The sequence below is a fragment of the Equus asinus genome, chromosome 2 (assembly GCF_041296235.1).
Source record: "Equus asinus isolate D_3611 breed Donkey chromosome 2, EquAss-T2T_v2, whole genome shotgun sequence".
NCBI lineage: Eukaryota > Metazoa > Chordata > Mammalia > Perissodactyla > Equidae > Equus > Equus asinus.
In genome coordinates this window covers 34806577-34827846 of record NC_091791.1, presented here as the reverse complement: position 1 = coordinate 34827846, position 21270 = coordinate 34806577, and the positions used below count along the sequence as shown (strand labels likewise).

Genomic DNA, 21270 nt, shown 5'->3' with positions numbered 1-21270 from the left:
TTAATAACTATCCCTCTCAAACTCTTGCAAAAAATTTAAGAGGAGGGGAAGTTTCCTAACTCATTCTACGAGGCCACCATTACCCTAATACCAAAACAAGACAAAGACAACACAACACATAGATGCAAAAGTCCTGAACAACATATTAACTAATTTAATCCAACAATACATTAAAAAGGATCATATATCACTATTAAGTAGGATTTAATCCAGGGATGCAGGGATGGTTCAATATCCACATATCAGTCAATGTGATATATCACATTAACAAAATGAACAATAAAAATCACATGGTAATCTCAACAGACGAAGAGAAAGCATTTAATAAGATACAGCATTCACTTATGGTAAAGAACTCTCAATAAAATGAGTATATAAGGAAAGTACCTCAACATAATAATGGCCATATATGACAAACTGACAGCCAACATCATACTCAATGGTGGAAAACTGAAAGCTATTCTTCTGAGAACAGGAACAAGACAAGGATGCCAACTCTATCCACTCCTATTCAACATAGTACTGGAAGTTTCAGAAAGAACAAGCAGAAAAGCAAAACAAGTAAAAGGATCCAAATAGTAAAGGAAGAAGTAAAACTGTCACTACTTGCAGATGACATGATTCTATATATAGAAAACTCTAAAGAAGCCGCCAAAATATTACTAGAAATAAATACTGTCGAGTTTCAGGGTACAAAGTCCACATAAAAAATAAATTTCATTTCTATACACTAACAACAAACTAACAGAAAGAAACAGAAATCAAGTATACAATCACATTTACAATAGCAACAAAAAGAATAAAATACCTAGGAATAAATTTAACCAAAGAGGTGAAAGGCCTACACACTGAAAACAGTAAAACATTATTGAAAGAAATCAAAGAAGACATGAAGTAATGGAAAGATTTTTTGTGCTCATAGATTGGAAGAATAAACATAGCTAAAATGTCCATATTACCTAAAGACATCTACAGATGTAATGCAATCCCAATCACAACCCCAATGACATTTTTCATGGAAACAGAACAAAGAATACTGAAATTTATATAAAACAACAAAAGACTCTGAATAGCTAAAGCAATCTTGAGAAAAAAGAACAAAGTTGGAGGTATCACACTCCCTGAATTCAAAATATACTACAAAACTATAGTAATCAAGACAGTGTGATACTGCTACATGACAGTCAAAAATCAATGGAATAGAATTGAAAGCTCAGAAATAAAACCACACATTTATGGATACTAATGTCTGAAAAAGGAGCAAAGAACATACAATGGAGAAAGGAACGTCTCTCTTATAAGTGGTGTTGGGAAAACTGGACAGCCTCATACAAAAGAATGAAAGTAGACCATTATCCTATATCATAAATAAAAATTGACTGAAAATGGATTAAAGACTTGAATATAAGACATGAAACCACAAAAATCCTAGAAGAAAATATAGATAGTATACTATTTGACATAGGTCTTAGCAAATATATTGTCTGCTTAGACAAGGGAGACAAAAGAAAGAATAAACAAATGGGAGTACAGCAGATTAGAAAACTTCTGCAAGGAAAAGAAACCATCAAAAAAATGAAAAAACAACCCACTAGTGGAAGAAAATATTTGAAAATATATACAACAAGCGATTAGTATCCAAAATATGTAAAGAACTCATACAACTCAACAACAAAAAAATGAACACCTGATCAAAAATGGGTAGAGGGTATGAACAGACTTTGTTCCAAAGAAGACACACAGATGGCCATAAGGCATGTGAAAAGATGTTCAACATCACTAATTATTAGGGATATGCAAATCAAAACTATAATTAGGGGTCGGTCGGGTGGCACAGCGGTTAAGTTCCCACATTCTGCTTCGGCTGAGCGGGGTTCATCGGTTCGGATCCTGGGTGTGGACATGGCACCACTTGGCACACCATGCTGTGGTAGGCATCCCACATATAAAGTAGAGGAAGATGGGTACGGATGTTAGCTCTGGGCCAGTCTTCCTCAGCAAAAAGAGGAGGATTGGCAGCAGTTAGCTCAGGGCTAATCTTTCTCAAAAAACGAAAAAACCCCTATAATTAGATAGCACCTTATACTCATCAGAGTGGCCATAAATTACAGGATGAGAAATATCAAGCTTTTTAGAGGATGTGGAGAAAAGGGAACCCTCATGTACTCCTGGTGGGAATGCAAACTGATGCAGCTACTATGGAAAACAGTAGGGAGATTTCTCAAAAAATTAAAATTAGAAATATCATACAATCCAGCTATCATACTACTGGGTATTTATCCAAAGTATTTGAAATCAACAATTGAAAGTATCTATGCACCCCTATGTTCATTGCAACATTACTCACAATAGCCCAGATGTAGAAGCAACCCAAGGGCCCTCCTATGGATGAATGCATAGGGGAGATGTGGTATATATACACAATGGAATACTACTCAGCCATAAAAAATAGAATAGTCTCATTTGCAAAAACATGGATGGACTTTGAGGGTATGATGTTAGGCAAAATAAGCCAGACATAGAAACATAAATACTGCATGATTTCACTCACATGTGGAAGCTGAATAAACACATGGATAAAGAGAACAGATCAATGATTAACAGAGGAGAAGGGGGTTGGGCAAAAGGGGTAAAGGAGTACATATATATGGTGACAGATAAAAATTAGATTACTGATGGTGAGCAGGGTGCAGTCTATAAAGAAAGCGATAAATAATTACGTACACCTGAAATTTCACAATGTTGTAAACCATTATGACATCAATAAAGTAACTGAAAAAAAATAAGGATTACACAGCAATTGGCCTGGAAAAAAAATAAGAATACTATATCATCCAGTTTTTCCATTACTGGGTAATTTATCCAAAAGAATCTATAACTCAAAATTATTTATGCACCCCTATGTTCATCGTAGCATTATTTACAATAGCCAAGACTTAGAAGCAACCCAGGTGCCCATCAGTATATGAATGGATAAAGAAGATGTGTGTGTATATATATATATATATAATGGAATACTACTCAGACATCAAAAAGGAAAAATTGTGCCATTTGTGACAACATGGATGGATCTGAAGGGTATTATGTTAAGCAAAATAAGTCAGACAGAGAAAGACCAATATCATGTGATTTCACTCATATGTGGAAGATAAACAAAAACATAGATAAAGGAGTACAGATTAGTGCTTTCCAGAGGAAAAGGGGGTTAGGGGAGGGCAAGAGAGGTAAAGGGGTACATATGTATGGTCATGGATAACAGCTAGACTGTTGATGGTGAACACATTGTAGTTCATAAAAAACTGAAATATAATAATATACTCCTGATATTTATACAACATTACATCCAATGAATCCTCAATAAAATAATTTTTAAAAATTAATGTTAGATTTATTTGCTTTAAATAAAATTAAAATGAGAAATTTTAATTTAAAACTGAATCCCAGGTAAGGCAAACAAAAGAGTTTAAATTGATAAATGGAGTCCTTTTATTTCTTCATTTCATATATAGAAAACAAAAATAATTTTCTACATTAGGAAGCAGAATCCACTGTCTCCAATTAGTTCCCAAATTTAATTTATTTGTGCAAAACCACTCTCTTGTGGACCTCTGAGATATTATTCTGCATAGTCATCAACAGAATAGTGTATTTTAGTAAATTTTCAAGTTTACCATCATTTTATTAATTCTATCATTTTGTAGGTAAAGAAATTAAAGTAGAGGAAAGGTCTTCTTCTTGGTGGTGATCTGTAAAATGAAATTGTAATAAAATGACCAATAAACTTTATATGCAAAATCCTCCCAAACTCACTTTTGTAGATTTAATTAAAGGTGACTTGAATCACAAATAATGTGAAGAAACAACAGGGCATTGAATAATAGGAGACCTATTGAGTTATCTGTTTCTATGCCAGTCTCCTTTACACATTCCAGCGTTCTAAACTTTCAGAAAAAGAGCTTTATTTTAGCTCTTTAGGTGTACAGTAATTTGCAACACCTAGAAGATATGTGTGTGAGATGGATTCACATAGATTTATAGAGACAGAGCCACATGTAAAATCAAATTTTCAGTCTGTGCTTTCATTTCATTTGGAGATAAATTTTAAAACAGGGCAACTGGGAATCCAAACGGAAAATCAGAGTCATTCTGAAAAGCACTTCACAGGTTACTAGAGTTGGTAGTGGGAGGTAAATAATTACCATTTAGTTTTAATCCAAAATCCAATAAAAGAGGGAGGAAAATAAGCAAAACCAAAAACAGAGCCAATTATAGTTAGGGAGAGGGATTAATAATAGTTGAAGTCTAGTTAAATAATTATACTACTTAGCACTTGTGTGTTTTGCAGAATTATGCTGTAGCATATACATTCATGAAATATGTAACTCAATATGTTAAGAAGTGGGTAATATGAGAATTCATGCCGAGAGTTTTTAAATCATGCTTTTTATATGAAAATTATAATTGAGGAGAATTGCACAAAGATATGCCACAACAATTAAAACCGTATGTTTAATTAAAAATCATATACAGCAACATTATTGATGGGAACTGTAGGAAGGGACGTTGCAAAAAAACCCTCAGACTTGTCAGTGGGGATGATGGCACAAACACAGTCCAATTAAGTGAGAGCATATGTCACTTGGTTCAGCAACATAAATGTGTGAAAGGTTACTGACGCTTGACAAGTGTTCCCTGGCAAGATGTTCTGGAAGAAGTAACCCATGATTACTCTATGGGACAAACAATGCTCTTTAACTTTTAAAAAATTAGACTCAACTTTCTACTTTTGTAATATAATGATTTGACAATAAACAAATAAAGCTGGGACAGAATAAGATTAAATGAACTTGTATACCCAGACTGTATGCACAATCATGAGTGTACACACACAACAAGCAGACATACACTGGAGCTCCCTTGGCTCTCTGCTTCACACCCTTCTTTTTGCACCTGAGGGCTGGTAGCCATGACCCACATGAAAGATTTGTCCACTCCTAAAGTACTTTCAAGGATGTTATTGGAAAAGAGAACAGCCTGTTAATGTCAGACTTACAGAGCATAGAATCACTCACCATTGGTTTTTCTCAACTCCTCCACAAGGCAGTGGGCTTCCTGTTGAACACATTCTTCAATGCTCCTCTTTCCCATGCCAAAATTCCTCAGGGTCATGAGGGAAAAGCGCCGCATCTCCTTCCATCTCTTTCCACTGTTGAACACTAATCCTATCAGAGGGTAAACAGAAACTGTAAGGGAGGTTCTCAGTAACGAAGAGGAAACTGACACGACACGTGGTAGGCTTGTGGATGGGCTAAACTCAATTAAGGAGCTCTTTAAGTCTCTGTTTTTTATCTTCTCATTGCCATTACCAATGCTGAACTTGCACACACACACCTACCGTATCCTTTATTAGATCTTTCAAGAAGTGGGACACTGCCTCTTCCAGAAAACTCCTCTCCCAGATCAATCAGGGCTTCCTTCACTGCTTCGTATCCATGCAGCACCACAGTGGGCTTCAAGCCCAAATACACAGTGAACACAGGGCCATAGAGTTTTGAGAGCTGGAAAGCGGAAAGATAATTCAAATATTCTTAGCAAAATATTCTTAGCAAAAGAAGTCACAATTTAGTCTATAATTTGTACGATTCAGACTGATATTATCATGATGCATTTTATATTTTTATTGTCATCATTGCTCTAAGTACTTCTGAATTTTATTCATAAATATGATGATTATTATAGCTGCCACATATGGATGGCCTACGATGTGCCATGGAATGACCTGGGCAATTGGCACACATATTAAATATAATCCTCACATCAACACATTCAGCAAGTTTATTTGCCCTGTTTTGCAAATAAAGAAATTGAAGACAAAGAATTACAAATTCTTTTGCAGTGCATGATGGCTAATAAATAAAAGATCCAAATTTGAACTTATGTTTTGTCAACATCTGATGCTTGAGCAATTTATCAGTCCACAATGCCTCCCATCTTTGGAACAATATGAGGCTGATTGCTTCAGGATCACTTGTGGAATTCTTCTCATGGGAATTTTGATTTAGTAGCCCTGTAATGAATACTAGAAATCTGTTTTTTTTTTTTTAATGAACCCAGATGGTCTAACACCTACTCCAGTTTGAAACCACTGATATTGCTAATACAGAAGGAGAGAAAGCATTACAGAGGCAGTGCCAGAACATGCAGCGTCTCATGGAAGAACAATTTCTTCTATCTTGCATCATTCATAGGGTATAGACAGCAACTTTGTGCAGAATCCAAAAGGACTCTGTTACCACCCAGTGGATCCTCAATGATTATTTCTTTCACTCGAGATTGCTGATCCTGAGCCCATAGCTATTTCTTGACATTAGACATAATTTTCTTCTTCAGAGAAGTTTAATTTTCACAACTAATATGAACAAAACCCATAGCTTGTAAAGAAAGTAACATCTTGAATAAAATCTGTAATCTCTTTTTGCCTGAAGGCATAAAAATCACAATGAATGACTATGAAACAATTTCAAGCAGCAGCACTACAGACTTTTCCACTTTATGAGTCTATCTTATGATAATTTAAATGTTTCTCTTCCTCCAAAATGCAACACTTCATTCCACTATCTGACAAGAGCAAACTAAAAAACAAACAATGAAAATATGGAAATGCAGAGTATTTTTTTTTTAAATATGAAATTCCAGACTGTCTGAGTTCAGAGCCTGGAATCTTTTCTTTTCTTCTTCTCCCTGAAGTCCCCAGTACCTAGTTGTATATTCTAGCTGTAGGTCATTCTGATTGTGCTATGTAGGATGCCTTCTCAGCATGGCCTGACCAGCAGTGGTAGCTCCAAATCCAGGATCTGTACTGGCAAAACCCCATGCCGCCAAAGTAGAGTGTGCTAACTTAACCACTCAGCCACGACCCAGCCCACCAGAGTGAGTATTTTCTGTACAATGATCTATTTTAATCATTTGCCACCGGGAATACATTTTATTTAATAGTAAAGATTAATTTACTTACTTTTTGTAAGCCAGAGCCAACTTAAAACATACGTACTTTGCTTAAGGATTTGCTGATGTTCTTAACATCTAACTGCAGGATATTTCCAATGATAGGGAGAGGAGTGGGACCAGGTGGGAGCTTCCCTTTCCTGGAGCTCTGTTTCCAGAGTGAAAGGAGAAGCAAGCAGGAGAGACAGAGCCCCAGGAACACAACCAGATCCATGGTCTCTTTCTACTTAGACAACTGTGACCTGAAATCCAAAACTTTTATAACACTTGTTGCCAATTCAATATCTGCCTCTGACATATAAAATGACCAATCAACCAGGTAAATCAACTCTAATCTCTTCTGAGTGGACTTTTGGCCCACTGATAAAGATAAAACAAAGTGTTCTTTAGCCTCACTCTTCTCTCCAATCTCTTATCCTTGAAATTCTGGTTTAGTTGTACTGGGATAGGGCCAGGAAGTTGTAATCAAAATACAAAGAAACAAAATCCTCAGGTACTTTCAAGTTCAGCCAAGATAAGAATCACTGAAGTAAATGATTTCTTCCAAAATATTTCTAAACATTCTGGATTCTCAGAGTGATGACCAGTTGGAAATTTATGACTTCAGGGGAAATCAGCATGTTCCATCTCTTATATGTAAAAATGTTCATCTTTTAATGTTTTATCAAACACTAAGATACTTTCTCCTTGAAAATGGAAAGCTTTTAAATATTTTAATGCACTGTGCTAACATTATAGCCACTCAAACAAAATAGCTACCATAATTCAATTCTCAAATGACCATACGTATAGATAGATAGATAGATAGATAGATAGATAGATAGATAGATAGATGATAGACAGATAGATATCTATATCAAGTAAATAACTGAGGAAATAAATACAGCTTTTATCATTAACCCCCTAACAATCACAGGAGAAAAGAGTTTATTATATTTTATTTTTAAAATGACTAAAGGGAAGTCCTTTTCATCATTATATACTGTCCCTCTTCATCTCTCATTGTCCTTTTTATCTTGAAGTCTACTTTGTCTGATATAAGTGTAGCAATACCTGCTTTCTTTTGTATGCCATTTGTTTGGAGTATCATCTTCCATCACTTCACTCTGAGACTATGTTTATCTTTAGAACAGAGATGTGTTTCTTGGAGGCAGCATATTGTTGGATCTTGTTTTTTAATATATCCAGCTGTTCTGTGTCTGTTTACATTTAGAGTGTTATTGATATATGAGGGCTTAATACTGCCATGTTATCCCTTGTTTTCTGGTTGTTCTACTTTTTCATTGCTTCTCATCCTTTGCATGTCTGAATATCCTTTTGTTTTGGAGGTTTTCTCAGTTTTCTTTTTTTTCTGAATTGTGGCCCTGCTCTGATTTTTGTCAGTGGTTACCTTGAGGTTTGTATAAAAGATCTCATAGATGAGGTAGTCCCTTTTCTAATAGCCTCTTATCTCCATTAGCCTAAGCAGGTCCTATCTCCTACCTCTTCCCCTTCTTAGTCATTGTTGTTACAAATTATTCTGTTTTGTGTCATAAGTTTGTGACTAAATTGAAATGTTTATAGTTACTTTATATGTTTTCCTTCCCTTTATTTTTAAGTTATAATTATTTCCTCCTGTTCTGAAAAAGACCTACAGTTTTGTGATTTTTGTCTATCTATTTATCTCCTTGCTCAAAGCTTTGTAGACGTTTGCACATGTATGTACCTAACACAGGAGCACCAAAGTATATAAAGCGACTAGTAACAAACCAAAGGGAGAAATTAACAGGACACAGTAATAATAGGGGACCCCAACACCCCTCTTCCATAAATGGGTAGATCATCCAGACAGAAAGTCAACAAGGAAATAGCGGATTTAAATAATTTGATCATATGGACTTGATAGATACAGAGAGCATTTCATCCCCAAACAACAGAATAAACACTCTTCACAAGTGCACGTAGAACATTCTCAAAGATATACCATATGCTGGGAAACCAGGCAAGCCTCAATAAACTTAAGAAGATTGAAATCATATTAAGCATCTTTTCTGACCATAATGCTATGAAACTGCAAATCAACTACAAGAGAAAAGCTGGGAAAGTCACAAATATGTGGAGACAAACAACGTGTTAATGAGCAACCATTGAATCAATGAAGAAACCAAAGGAGAAATTGAAAAATACCGGGAGACAAACAGAAATGAAACTATAACATACAAACTTTTATGGGAAACAACAAAACGTGTTCTAAGAGGGAAATCCATAGCAGTACAGGCCCACTACAACAAACAAGACAAATCTCAAATAAGAAATCTTACACAACACCTAATAAGTAATCTAGTTCTAAGAGAAGAAGAAAAAGAAGAATAAACAAAGCCCAAAGTCAGCAGAAGGAGTGAAATAATAAAAATTAGAACAGAAATAAATGAAATGGAGACTAAAAAACAATAGAAATATCAAGGAAAGTAAGATCGGATTCTTTGATAAGGTAAACAAAATTGACAAACCCTTAGCCAGATTTACCAGAAAAAAGAGAGAAGTCTCAAGCAAAATAAATAAATAAATAAATAATGAAAGAGAAGAAACTACAATAGATACTGCAGAAATACAAAGAATCATAAGTGAAAAAAATAAGTGAAAAAAAAAAGAATCACAGTGAAAAACCATATGTCCACAAATTGTACATACTAGAAGAAATGGATAAATTCTTAGATTCTTGCAACCTCCCAAAACTGAATAAAGAAGGAATAGAGAATCTGAGTAGACCAATCACAAGTAGAGATTGAAACAGTAATCAACCTCCCACCGAAAAAAATGTCCAGGATGAGATGGCTTCTCCGGAGAATTCTACCACATATTCAATCAAGATTTAATGTCTATCCTCCTGAAACTATTCGAAAAGATTGAGAAAGACTGAACCCTTCCTAACTCATTCTATGAGGTCATTACTCTGATAGCAAAACCAGACAAGGACAACAAAATTAATGAGAATTACAGGCCAATATCATTGATAAACATAGATACAAAAATCCTCAACAAAATTTGGCATACTGAATAAAGCAATACATTAATAGGATCATACACCATGATCAAGTGGGATTTACACCAGGGGCACATGGAAGGTTTAACATCTGCGAATCAATCAATGTGATACACCACATTAACAGAATGAGGAATAAAAATCACATGATCCTCTTAATAGATGCAGAGCAAGCATTTGACAAGATTCAACATCCCATTATGATAAAAATTCTCAATAAAGTGGGTATAGAAGGAAAATACATCATATATTAAAGGCCAAATATGACAAACCCATAGCCAATATCAGACTTAACAGTGAAAAGCTAAACTCCACCACTCTAGAAACAGGAACAGGTGCCCATCTCCCCACTCCTATTCAACACAGTACTGGATGTTTTGACCAGAGCAATTACACAAGAAAAAGGAATCCAAACTGGAAAGGAAGTAATGAAACTCTTGCTATTTGCAAATGACATGATTATATATATAGAAAACCCTGAAAAATTCATCAGAAGCTATTATAAAATAATCAACAACTACAGCAAGTTTGCAGTGTACAAAGTCAGCTTACAAAAATCAATTGCATTTCTATACAGTAATAACAAACTAGTAGAAAGAGAATTCAAGAATGTAATCCCATTTGCAATCATAACATAAAGAGTAAAATATCTAGGAATAAACTTAACCAAAGAGGTGAAAGACCTATATACTGAAAAGTATAAGACATTATTGAAAGAATTTGATGAAGACATAAAGAAATGGAAAGATATTCCATGCACATGGATTGAAAGAATATACATAGTTTAAGATGTCCATATTCCTTATAGCAATCTACAGATTCAATGCAATCTCAATCAGAATCCCAAAAATATTCTTCACAGAAATGGAACAAAGAATGTTAAAAATTATGTGGCACAACAAAAGACCTTGAAAGCCAAAGCAACCCTGAAAAACAAAGAATAAAGCTGGAGACATCACAATATCTGACTTAAAAACATACTACAAAGCTATACCAATCAAAAAAGCATGAGATTGGTACAAAAACAGAAACACAGATCAGTGGGACAGAATTGAAAGCCCAGAAATAAAAGCACACATCTATGGACAGCTAATCTTCGACAAAAGAGCCAAGAACATAAAATGGATAAAAGAAAGTCTCTTTAATAAATGGTGTGGGGAAAACTTGACAGCCCCATGCAAAGAGTGAAAGTAGATTTTCTTGCACTATACTAAAACATTAACTTAAAATGGATTAAAGACTTGAATGTAAGACCTGAAACTATAAAGCTCCTAGAAGAAAATATAGGCAGCACACTCTTTGACATCAGTCATAGCAGCATCTTTTCAAACACCATGTCTACTAAGGCAAGGAAAACAAAAGAAAAAATAAACAAATGGGACTACATCAGACTAAAAAGCTTCTGCAAGCCAAAGGAAACAATCAACAAAAACAAAAGACAACCCACCAACTGAGAGAAAATATTTACAAATCATATATCCAACAAGGGGTTAATATCCAAAATATATAAAGAACTCATACAACTCAACAACAACAAAAAACAAACAACCACATCTTTATCCGTTCATCCGTTGATGGGCACCTAGGTTGCTTCCAAGTCTTGGCTATTGTGAATAATGCTGCAATGAACATAGAGGTGCATGTATATTTATGCATTTGTGTTTTCATGTTCCTTGGATAAATACCCACCAGTGGAATAGCTGGATCGTATGGTAGATCTATTCTTCATTTTCTGAGGCTACTCCATATTGCTTTCAATAGTGTCTGCACCAGTGTGCACCCCCACGAGAAGCGTTTGAGGGTTCCCTTATCTCCACATCTTCTCCAACACTTGTTGCTTCCTGTCTTGTTAATTGTGGCCATTCTGACCTGAAGGGGTGATATCTCCTTGTAGTTTTGATTTGCATTTCCCTGATAGTTAGTGATGTTGATTATTTCTCAAAAGTGTTTTAGTGGATTCTTTAGGGTTTTTTATATATAAAGTCATGTCGTCTGCAAAGAGTGAGAGTTTCACTTCTTCTTGTCCAACATGGATCTCCTTTATTTCTTTTTCTTGCCTGATTACTCTGGCTGGGACTTCCAATGTTATGTTAAACAAGAGTGGTGAAAGTGGGCATCGTTGTCTGGTTCCTGTTCTTAGAGGGATAGCTGTCAATTTTTCTCCATAGAGAATGATATTTGCTGTGGTTTTGTCATATATGGCCTTTATTTTCTTGAGATATTTTCCTTCTATACCCATTTTATTTAGAGATTTTATCATAAATGGATGCTGTATCTTGTCAAATGCTTTCTCTGCATCTATTGAGATGATCATGTGATTTTTATTCTTCATTTTGTTAATGTGGTGTATCACGTTGATAGATTTGAAGATGTTGAACCATCCCTGCATCCCTTGAAGGAAACCAACTTGATCATGATGTATGATCTTTTTCACGTATTGTTGTATTTGATTTGTTAATATGTTGTTGAGGATTTTTGCATCGATGTTCATCAGTGATATTGTCCTGTAATTTTCTTTTGTTGTGCTTTCCTTGTCTGGTTTTGGTATCAGGATAACGTTGACTTTGTAGAATGAGTTAGGAAGCCTCCCCTCCTCTTCAACTTTTTGGAACAGTTGAGAAGGATAGGTATTAAGTCTTCTGTGAATGTTTGGTAGAATTCACCAGGGAAGCCATCTGGTCCCGGACTTTTATTTTTTGGGAAGTTTTTGATTGCTGTTTTGATCTCCTTGCTGGAGATTGGTCTGTTCAACTTCTCTACTTCTTCTTGGTCCAGTTTTGGAAGGTTGTATATTTCTAAGAATTTATCCATTTCTTCCAGATTATCCAATTAGTTGGCATATAGCTTTTCATAGTATTCTCTTATTATCTTTTGTATTTCTGAGGTGTCTGTCGCAATTTCTCCTCTTTCATTTCTGATTTTATTGCTTTGAGCCTTCTCTCTGTTTTTCTTGGTGAGTCTAGCTAAGGGTTTGTCAATTTTGTTTATCTTTTCAAAGAACCATCTCTTGGTTTCATTAATTTTTTATATATTTCTTTTAGTCTCTATTTCATTTATTTCTTCTCTGATTTTTATTATTTCCTTGCTTCTGCTGATTTTGGGCTTTGTTCTTTTTCCAGTACCTTTAGATGCACTGTTAGATTGTCTATTTGGGAATTTTCTTCTTTGTTGAGTTAGACCTGAATTTCTATAAACTTCCCTCTTAGAACCACTTTTGATGTATCCCATAGATTTTTGGCATGTCGTATTTTCATTTGTCTCCAGGAATTTTTTTATTTCTCCTGTGATTTCTTCATTGATCCAATAGTTTTTCAGTAGCATTTTGTATAATTTTCACATTTTTGTGGCTTTTCTGGTTTTCTTCCTGTAGTTCTTTTCTAGTTTCATACATTTGTGGTCAGACAAGATGCATGGCATTATTTCGATGTTCTTAAATTTATTGAGACTTATTTTGTGGCCTAATATGTGACTAATCCTGGAGAATGTTCCATGTACACTTGAAAAGAATGTGTACTCTGTGGTTTTTGGATGGAATAGTCTATATACTTCCACTAAGTCCATCTGGTCAAATGTGTCATTTAAGGCCAGTGTTTCCTTCTTGATCTTATCTTTGGATGATCTGTGCATTGGTGTAAGTGGAGTGTTAAAGTTTTCTATTATTATTGTGTTACTGTCTATTTCTCCTTTTTTGTCTGTTAATAATTGCTTTAGATATTAGGTGCTCCTATGTTAGGATGCATAGATATTTAACAGTGTTATATCTTCTTGTTGGATTGTTCCCTTTATCATTATGTAGTACCCTTCTTTGATTCTTGTTACAATGTTTGTTTTAAAGTATATTTTGTCTGATATAGGTATTGCTACCCCCACTTTCTTTTCTTTGTCATTTGCATGGACTATCTTTTTCCATCCTTTAACTTTCAGTTTGTGAGTGTCCTTAGGTCTGAAGTGTTTCTCTTGTATGCCGCACATATGTGAGTCTTGTTTTTTTATCCAATTGGCCACCCCATGCATTTTGATTGGAGCATTTAGTCCATTGATATTTAAAGTAGCTAATGATAAATATGTATTTATTATCATTTTGTTCCTTTTTTTCTGCGTGTTTTAGTAGTTCTTTTATGTTCCTTTCTTTTTTTCTTGCTCTCTTCTCTTATGGTTTGACGACTTTCTTTAGTAATATGTTTGATTTCTTTTGTCTTATTTGCTTACTGGTAATATGTTTCTGATTTGTGATTACCATGAGGATCCTGTATAACATTCTATATATATATATAAACAGTCTATATTGAGTTGTTAGACTCTTTAGCTTGACCTCTTTCTGAAAGCTCTACTTTTTCACTCCCCTCCTCCCACATTTTACGTTTTTGAAATCATATCTAATCTCTTGCTTTTGTGTGTCTATCCATTACCCTCTTTTCATTGAAACAGGTAATTCTAGTACTTTTGTCTTTTAATCTTCATCTTATCTTCACAGGTGGTTGGTCTGCTACTTTTACTATATTTTTACCTTTACCAGTGATTTTATTGATTGGTGTTTTGGGGGGGGGTTGATAATTTTTTCATCCCTATTTGTACTTATTGCTTTCCCACTTATACTGCTCCCCTCCACATTTCTTGTTGAACTGGTTTCTTGGTGACAAACTCCTTTAAATTTTGCTCGTCTGGGAAACTCTTTATCTCTCCTTCCAATCCAAATGGCACCTTGATGGAGAGATTATTCTTGGCTGTAGGTTTTTTCCTTTTACCACTTTAAATATGTCATGGCATTCTCTTCTCACCTTTAGGATTGCGGCTGAGAAGTCTGCTGATAGCCTTATGGGCTTTCCCTTGTATGTCACTTGTTGCCCTTCTCTTGCTTCTTTTAGGATTCTCTCTTTATCTTTAATTTTGGACATTTAAATTATAATATGTCTTTGTGTGGGCGTCTTTGGGTTTATCTTCTTTGGAGCTCTCTGTGCTTCCTGTACTTGGATGTCTGTTTCCTTCCATAGCTTAGGAAAATTTTCCCCTATTATTTCTTCAAATAAGTTTTCTGCCCCTTTGTCTCTCTCTTCCCCTTCTGGGACACCTATAATATGAATGTTAGTGTACTTCATATTGTCTCAGAGTTCCCTTAGACTGTTCTCATTATGTCTAATTCTTTTTTCTTTTTTCTGTTCAGCTTGGGTGATTTCATCTAGTCTTTCATCTAGCTCGCTGATCCATTCTTCTGTATCTTCTACTCTGCTATTGAGTCCCTCTAGTGACTTTTTCATTTCCAGTATTGTATTCTTCATTTCTGATTGGTTCTTTTTTATATTTTCCAGTTCTTTGTTGATGAGCTCACTGTGTTCATCCAGTCTTCTCCCAATATCTGTGAGCATCCTTATGAGATTTTGTTTCAACTCTTTGTCAAGTAGGTTGCTCATTTCTGCTTCTTTTAGTCCTTTTTGGGGGGTTTTGTCCTGTTCCCTTGCTCAAAATGTATTCCTTTGGTTCTTCATTATGCCTCTTTATCTGTGCTTATATCTATGTATTAGGTGAGTCGGCTATGTCTCCTGATCTTGGAGAAGTTGGCTTATGTAAGAGATGCCTTTTGAGGGTGATGTCAGTGACATTGCGGAGTGAGCTCACCTGAGACTCTCTCCCCTCCAAAGTACAACCAAAAAACAAACCACTGAATTTCAACCAATAATTCTAATAAAACACGGACCGTCAGAGACCCACAGCAGCCAAACATGGAGGGCAGAGAGGCTGGAGCCGCCCTTGGGGGATCTGGAATGGGGTAGGAGAGAACTTCGCTGCCTCCCCTAGAGACTGGGATTGCTGCTGCAGGTGAAGAAATGAGCGGGGGAGGTGCTGCGCATCCAGGTTCATCCAGGACTCCCACCGCCCATACAGCAAAAACCCACTCATGGGGGAAAGCTTTTGCGTGTGGGGACCCCATCAAGCCATGGCCCTGGGAAACCAGAGAGTGAGAGCTGATCAGAATCCAGGTCTGTGGGAGAGAGAAAGTGCCCCTCCTTCCACAAACCATGCTGCGTGCCACCATTGCGGCTGAAGGCGGAGGGCTCAGATTGTGCTGCTCTTGACCCTCGTCTAGTGGCGACAGGCTGTAACTGCCATTGAATAATAGCAACATGTGCAAAAACCGCTCCTCTACCATCCAGCAATTTATAAAAGCTCCAGACCAGAAGGAAAACAATAAAAACACAGAATTAAGCCCTGAGGACTTGGAAATAGGTAAACTAAGTGAAAATGAGTTCAGAGTAGCTATCATCAAAAAACTCAATGAGGTAAATGTAAATATAGAGAAACAAGTCAACGAGTCCTGGAGTTACTTCACAAAAGAGATTGAAACGATAAAGAAGAATCAATCAGAAGTATCATAGATGAAAAATCAAATGGATCAGATAAAACAGAACACAGATTCCCTGAATGCACGTGTAGATACCATACAGGAGAAAATTAGCATAATTGAAGATAGACAGACTGAATGGCTCCAGACAGAGGAAGAAAGAGAACTAAGAATTAAAAAGAATGAAGAAAATCTCAGAGAAATAGTGGATTCAATGAGGAAATCCAATTTAAGAATTATCAGAATCCCTGAGGGCATGGAAAAGGAAAATGGAACAGAAGGAGTGCTCAAAGAAATCATTGAAGAATATTTCCCAAATCTAGGGATTGAGGGAAAATGTGTGTTGAGGAAACTTTCAGATCTCCTAGATTTGTCAATGTAAAAAGACCTACTGCAAGGCATATAGTAGTAAAAATGGCAAAAATGAATGACAAAGAAAGAATACTCAGGGCAGCAAGGCAGAAGAAAATAACCTACAAAGGAACTCCTATCAGAATTTCAGTGGATTTTTCTACAGGAAGCTTGCAAGCTAGGAGACATTGAAATGACATATTCAAAACTTTAACGGATAAAAATCTACAGCCAAGAATACTTTATCCAGCAAAAATATCCTTCAGATATGATGGAGAAATTAAGTCTTTTCCAGACAAACAAAAGCTAAGGGACTTTGTATCCAAAAGACCTCCACTACAAGAAATCCTCAAGAAGGCTCTCCTACCTGAAAAAAGAAAAAAAGGGAGAAAGGGGTCACAAATCACAGAGTAGGGAGACAAACAGATAGAATCAGAATAGGATAGCAAATATTCAACTATAGAATTAGGATAAATGGAAGGATACCACCAAAGCAAAAACGATCTTATCACTCTAACCACAAACTCACAACATGAGTTGGAATAAGAGATGAAAATAATAATTTAGGAGGGGAAGAGGAAAGGGACTGAATCAGTCTAGGCCAAGTAAGTATGAGACCACCAGAAAATGGACTATATTATACAGGATATCCTGAATACAAACTTCAGGGTAGCCACTAAACTAAAAAACAGAACAGAGACACAAAACATAAATAAGGAAAAATCTAAGAAACCCAGCATAAGAAATTGCAGAAGTCAATGGTTAGGCTAAAACACACAGGACAAGAAACAAAGGTAACACAAGAAAACCAGATAACGAGTGACAGAATGACAGCATTAAGCCCTCATGCATCAATAATCACCCTCACTGTAAACGGATTGAACTCTCCAATAAAAAGACACAGAGTGACAAAATGGATTAAAGAACAAGATCTAACAATTTGTTGCCTCCAGGAAACACACCTCAGCTCCAAGGACAAACACAGGCTCAGAGTGAAGGGGTGGAAGACAATACTCCAAGCTAATAGCAAACAAAAGAAAGCAGGTGTAGCAATTCTTATATCAGACAAAACAGACTTCAAAATAAGGCAGGTAAAGAGAGACATAGAGGGACATTATATAATGGTCAAAAGGACACTTCATCAAGAAGAAATAATGCTTATAAATATCTACGCACCCAACACAGGAGCACCAAAGATCATTAAGCAACTATTAACAAACCTAAAAGAAGATATTAAAAATAACACAATAATAGTAGGGGACCTCAACACCCCACTCACATCAATGGACAGATCATCCAGACAGAAAATCAACAGGGAGACAGTGGAGCTAAATGAAAAGCTAAAACAATTGGACTTAATAGACATATATAGAACACTTCATCCAAAAACAGCAGAATACACATTCTTCTCAAGTGTGCATGGAACATTCTCAAGGATAGACCATATGTTGGGAAACAAGGCAAGCCTCTACAATTTATAAAAATTGAAATAATAACAAGCATCTTCTCCAATCATAATACTGTAAAGCTAGAAATTAATTACAAGAAAAAAGCTGAGAAAGGCACAAGGATGTGGAAACTAAACAATATGCTATTGAATAAGTAATGGATCATTGAAGAAATTAAAGAAGAAATCAAAAAATACCTGGAGAAAAATGAAAATTATAACATGCCATATCAACTCACATGGGATACAGCAAAAGCTGTATTAAGAGGTAAATTCATCGCACTACAGACACATCTTAAAAAACAAGAAAAATCCCAAATACGCAGTCAAACTACACCTAACTGAATTAGAGAAAGAAGAACAAACAAAGCCCAAAGTCAGCAGAAGGAGAGAAATAATAAAAATCAGAGGAGAAATAAATGCTATTGAAACAAAAAAGGCAGTAGAAAGGATCAATGACACAAAGAGCTGGTTCTTTGAGAAGATAAATATAATTGACAAACCACTAGCCAGACTGACAAAGAAAAAAAGGGAGAAAGCTCAAATAAACAAAATCAGAAATGAACGAGGGGAAATAACAACAGACTCTGCAGAAATACAAGGGATTATAAGAGAATACTATGAAAAACTCTATGCCAACAAAATGGATAACCTAGAGGAAATGGACAAATTCTTGGACTCCTACAATCTCCCAAAGCTCACTCAAGAAGAGGCAGACAATTTGAACAAACCAATCACAAGGAAAGAGATTGAAACAGCCATCAAAAGCATCCCAAAGAATAAAACCCCAGGACCAGATGGCTTTCCTGGGGAATCCTACCAAACTTTCAGAGAGGATTTAATACCTATCCTTTTCAAGCTATTCCAAAAAATTAGGGAGGATGGAACACTTCCTAACACATTCTATGAGGCCAACATCACGCTGATACCAAAGCCTGACAAGGACAGCATGAAAAAAGAGAACTACAGGCCGATATCGCTGATGAACATAGATGAAAAATTCTCAAGAAAATCTTGGCAACCCGAATTCAGCAATTCATCAAAAGGATCATACATCATGATCAAGTGGGATTCATACTAGGGACACAGGGATGGTTCAACATCTGAAAATCAATCAACGTGATACACCACAAAAACAAACTGAGGAATAAAAACCACATGATCATCTCAATAGATGCAGAGAAAGCATTTGAAAAGATCCAAAAGCCATTTATGATAAAAACTCTGAACAAAATGGAGATAGACAGGAACTATCTTAATAATAATAATATAATATAACTAATAAAGGCCATATATGACAAACCCACAGCCAACATCATACTCAATGGGCAAAAACTGAGTGCCATCCTCCTGAAAACAGGAATGAGACAAGAATGCCCTCTATTGCCACTCTTATTTAATATAGTACTGGAGGTCCTGCCAGAGTAATTGGGCAAGAAAAAGGAATAAAAGGAATCCAAATAGGGAGGGAAGAAGTGAAACTCTTGCTGTTTGCAGGTGACATGATCTGATATATAGAAAACCCCAAAGAATCCATTGGAAAAGTTTTAGAAATAATCAACAACTACAGCAAAGTTGTAGGGTATAAAATCAATTTGCATAAATCAGTAGCATTTCTATACTCTAATAAGGAACTAACAGAAAAAGAACTCAAGAACACAATACCATTCACAATCACCACAAAATGAATAAAATACCTGAGGGTGAATTAAACTAAGGAAGTGAAAGACCTATACAATGAGAATTACAAGCCTTTTCTGAAAGAAATAGATGGCGACATAAAGAGAAGGAAAGACATCCCATGTACATGGATTGGAAGAATAAAACAGCATGGTACTGGTACAAAAACAGGTGCACAGATCAATGGAACAGAATTGAAAGCCCAGAAATAAAACCACACATCTATGGACAGCTAATCTTTGACAAAGGAGCTAAGGGCATACAATGGAGAAAAGAAAGTCTTTTCAACAAATGGTGCTGGGGAAACTGGACAGCCACATGTAAAAGAATGAAAATTGACCATTCTTTCTCACCATTCACCAAAATAAACTCAAAATGGATCAAAGACCTAAAGGTGAGACCTAAAACCATAAGGCTTCTAGAAGAAAGTGTAGGCAGTACACTCTTTGACATCAGTATTATAAGGATCTTTTTGGACACCGTGTCTTCCCAGAGAAGGGAAACAACAGAAAGAATAAACAAACGGGACTTCATCAGACTAAAGAGCTTCTTCAAGGCAAATGAAAACAGGATTGAAAAAAAAACAAAGCACTAACTGGGAAAAAATATTTGCAAGTCATATATCTGACAAAGGCTTAATATCCATAATATGTAAAGAACTCACACAACTCAACAACAAAAAATCAAACAACCCAATCAAAAAATGGGCAGGAGACATGAACAGACATTTCCAAAGAAGATATATGGATGGCCAATAGGCACATGAAAAGATGTTCATCATCACTGATCATCAGGGAAATGCAAATCAAAACTACAGTAAGATATCACCTCACACCCATTAGAATGACAAAAATATCTAAAACTAACAGTAACAAATGTTGGAGAGGTTGTGGAGAAAAAGGAACCCTCATACACTGCTGGTGGGAATGCAAACTCATGCAGCCACTGTGGAAAACAGTATGGAGGCTCTTCAAAAAATTAAAAACAGAACTACCATACGACCCAGCTAACCCACTACTGGGTATCTATCCGAAGAACTTGAAGTCAGCAATTCCAAAAGTCCCATGCACCCCAATGTTCATTGCAGCATTATTTACAATAGACAAGATGTGGAAGCAACCTAAGTGCCCATCAACTGATGATTGGATAAAGAAGATGTGGTATATATATACAATGGAATACTACTCAGCCATAAAAAAGAACAAAATCATCCCATTTGTAACAACATGGATGGACCTTGAGGGAATTATGTTAAGTGAAATAAGCCAGATAGAGAAGGACAATCTCTGTATGACTCCACTTATATGAGGAATCTAAAAATGTAGACAAAGAGAACAGATTAGTGGCTACCAGTGGAAAGGTGGGCTGGGGGTTGGGCACAAAGGGTGAAGGGGTGCACCTACAACATGACTGACAAACAATAATGTA

At 35.8% G+C, this 21270-nt stretch overlaps 1 protein-coding gene and 1 pseudogene across 4 annotated transcripts in view; one reads left to right on the top strand and one right to left on the bottom strand.

Moving 5' to 3' along the window:
- Positions 1 to 7279, bottom strand: part of LOC106846082 (cytochrome P450 2C19-like) — a 47364-nt gene extending 40085 nt beyond the window's left edge. For 3 of the 4 annotated variants that reach the window (XR_006517049.2, XM_044753734.2, XM_044753744.2), the window contains exons 1-3: positions 7052 to 7276; positions 5396 to 5558; positions 5073 to 5222 (exon numbers count right to left, since the gene is read on the bottom strand). Coding sequence is in view for 3 of the 4 variants with exons in the window: in XM_044753734.2 (XP_044609669.2) it covers positions 5073 to 5222; positions 5396 to 5558; positions 7052 to 7219 (481 nt within the window). In the remaining variant the exon portion in view is untranslated. Of the gene's footprint in view, positions 1 to 5072; positions 5223 to 5395; positions 5559 to 7051 lie in introns of all 4 variants that reach the window. The other variant, XM_070486710.1, reaches the window with a different exon arrangement.
- LOC139039790 (cytochrome P450 2C42-like) overlaps positions 1 to 21270 on the top strand; it is a 226130-nt pseudogene that overhangs the window by 57706 nt on the left and 147154 nt on the right.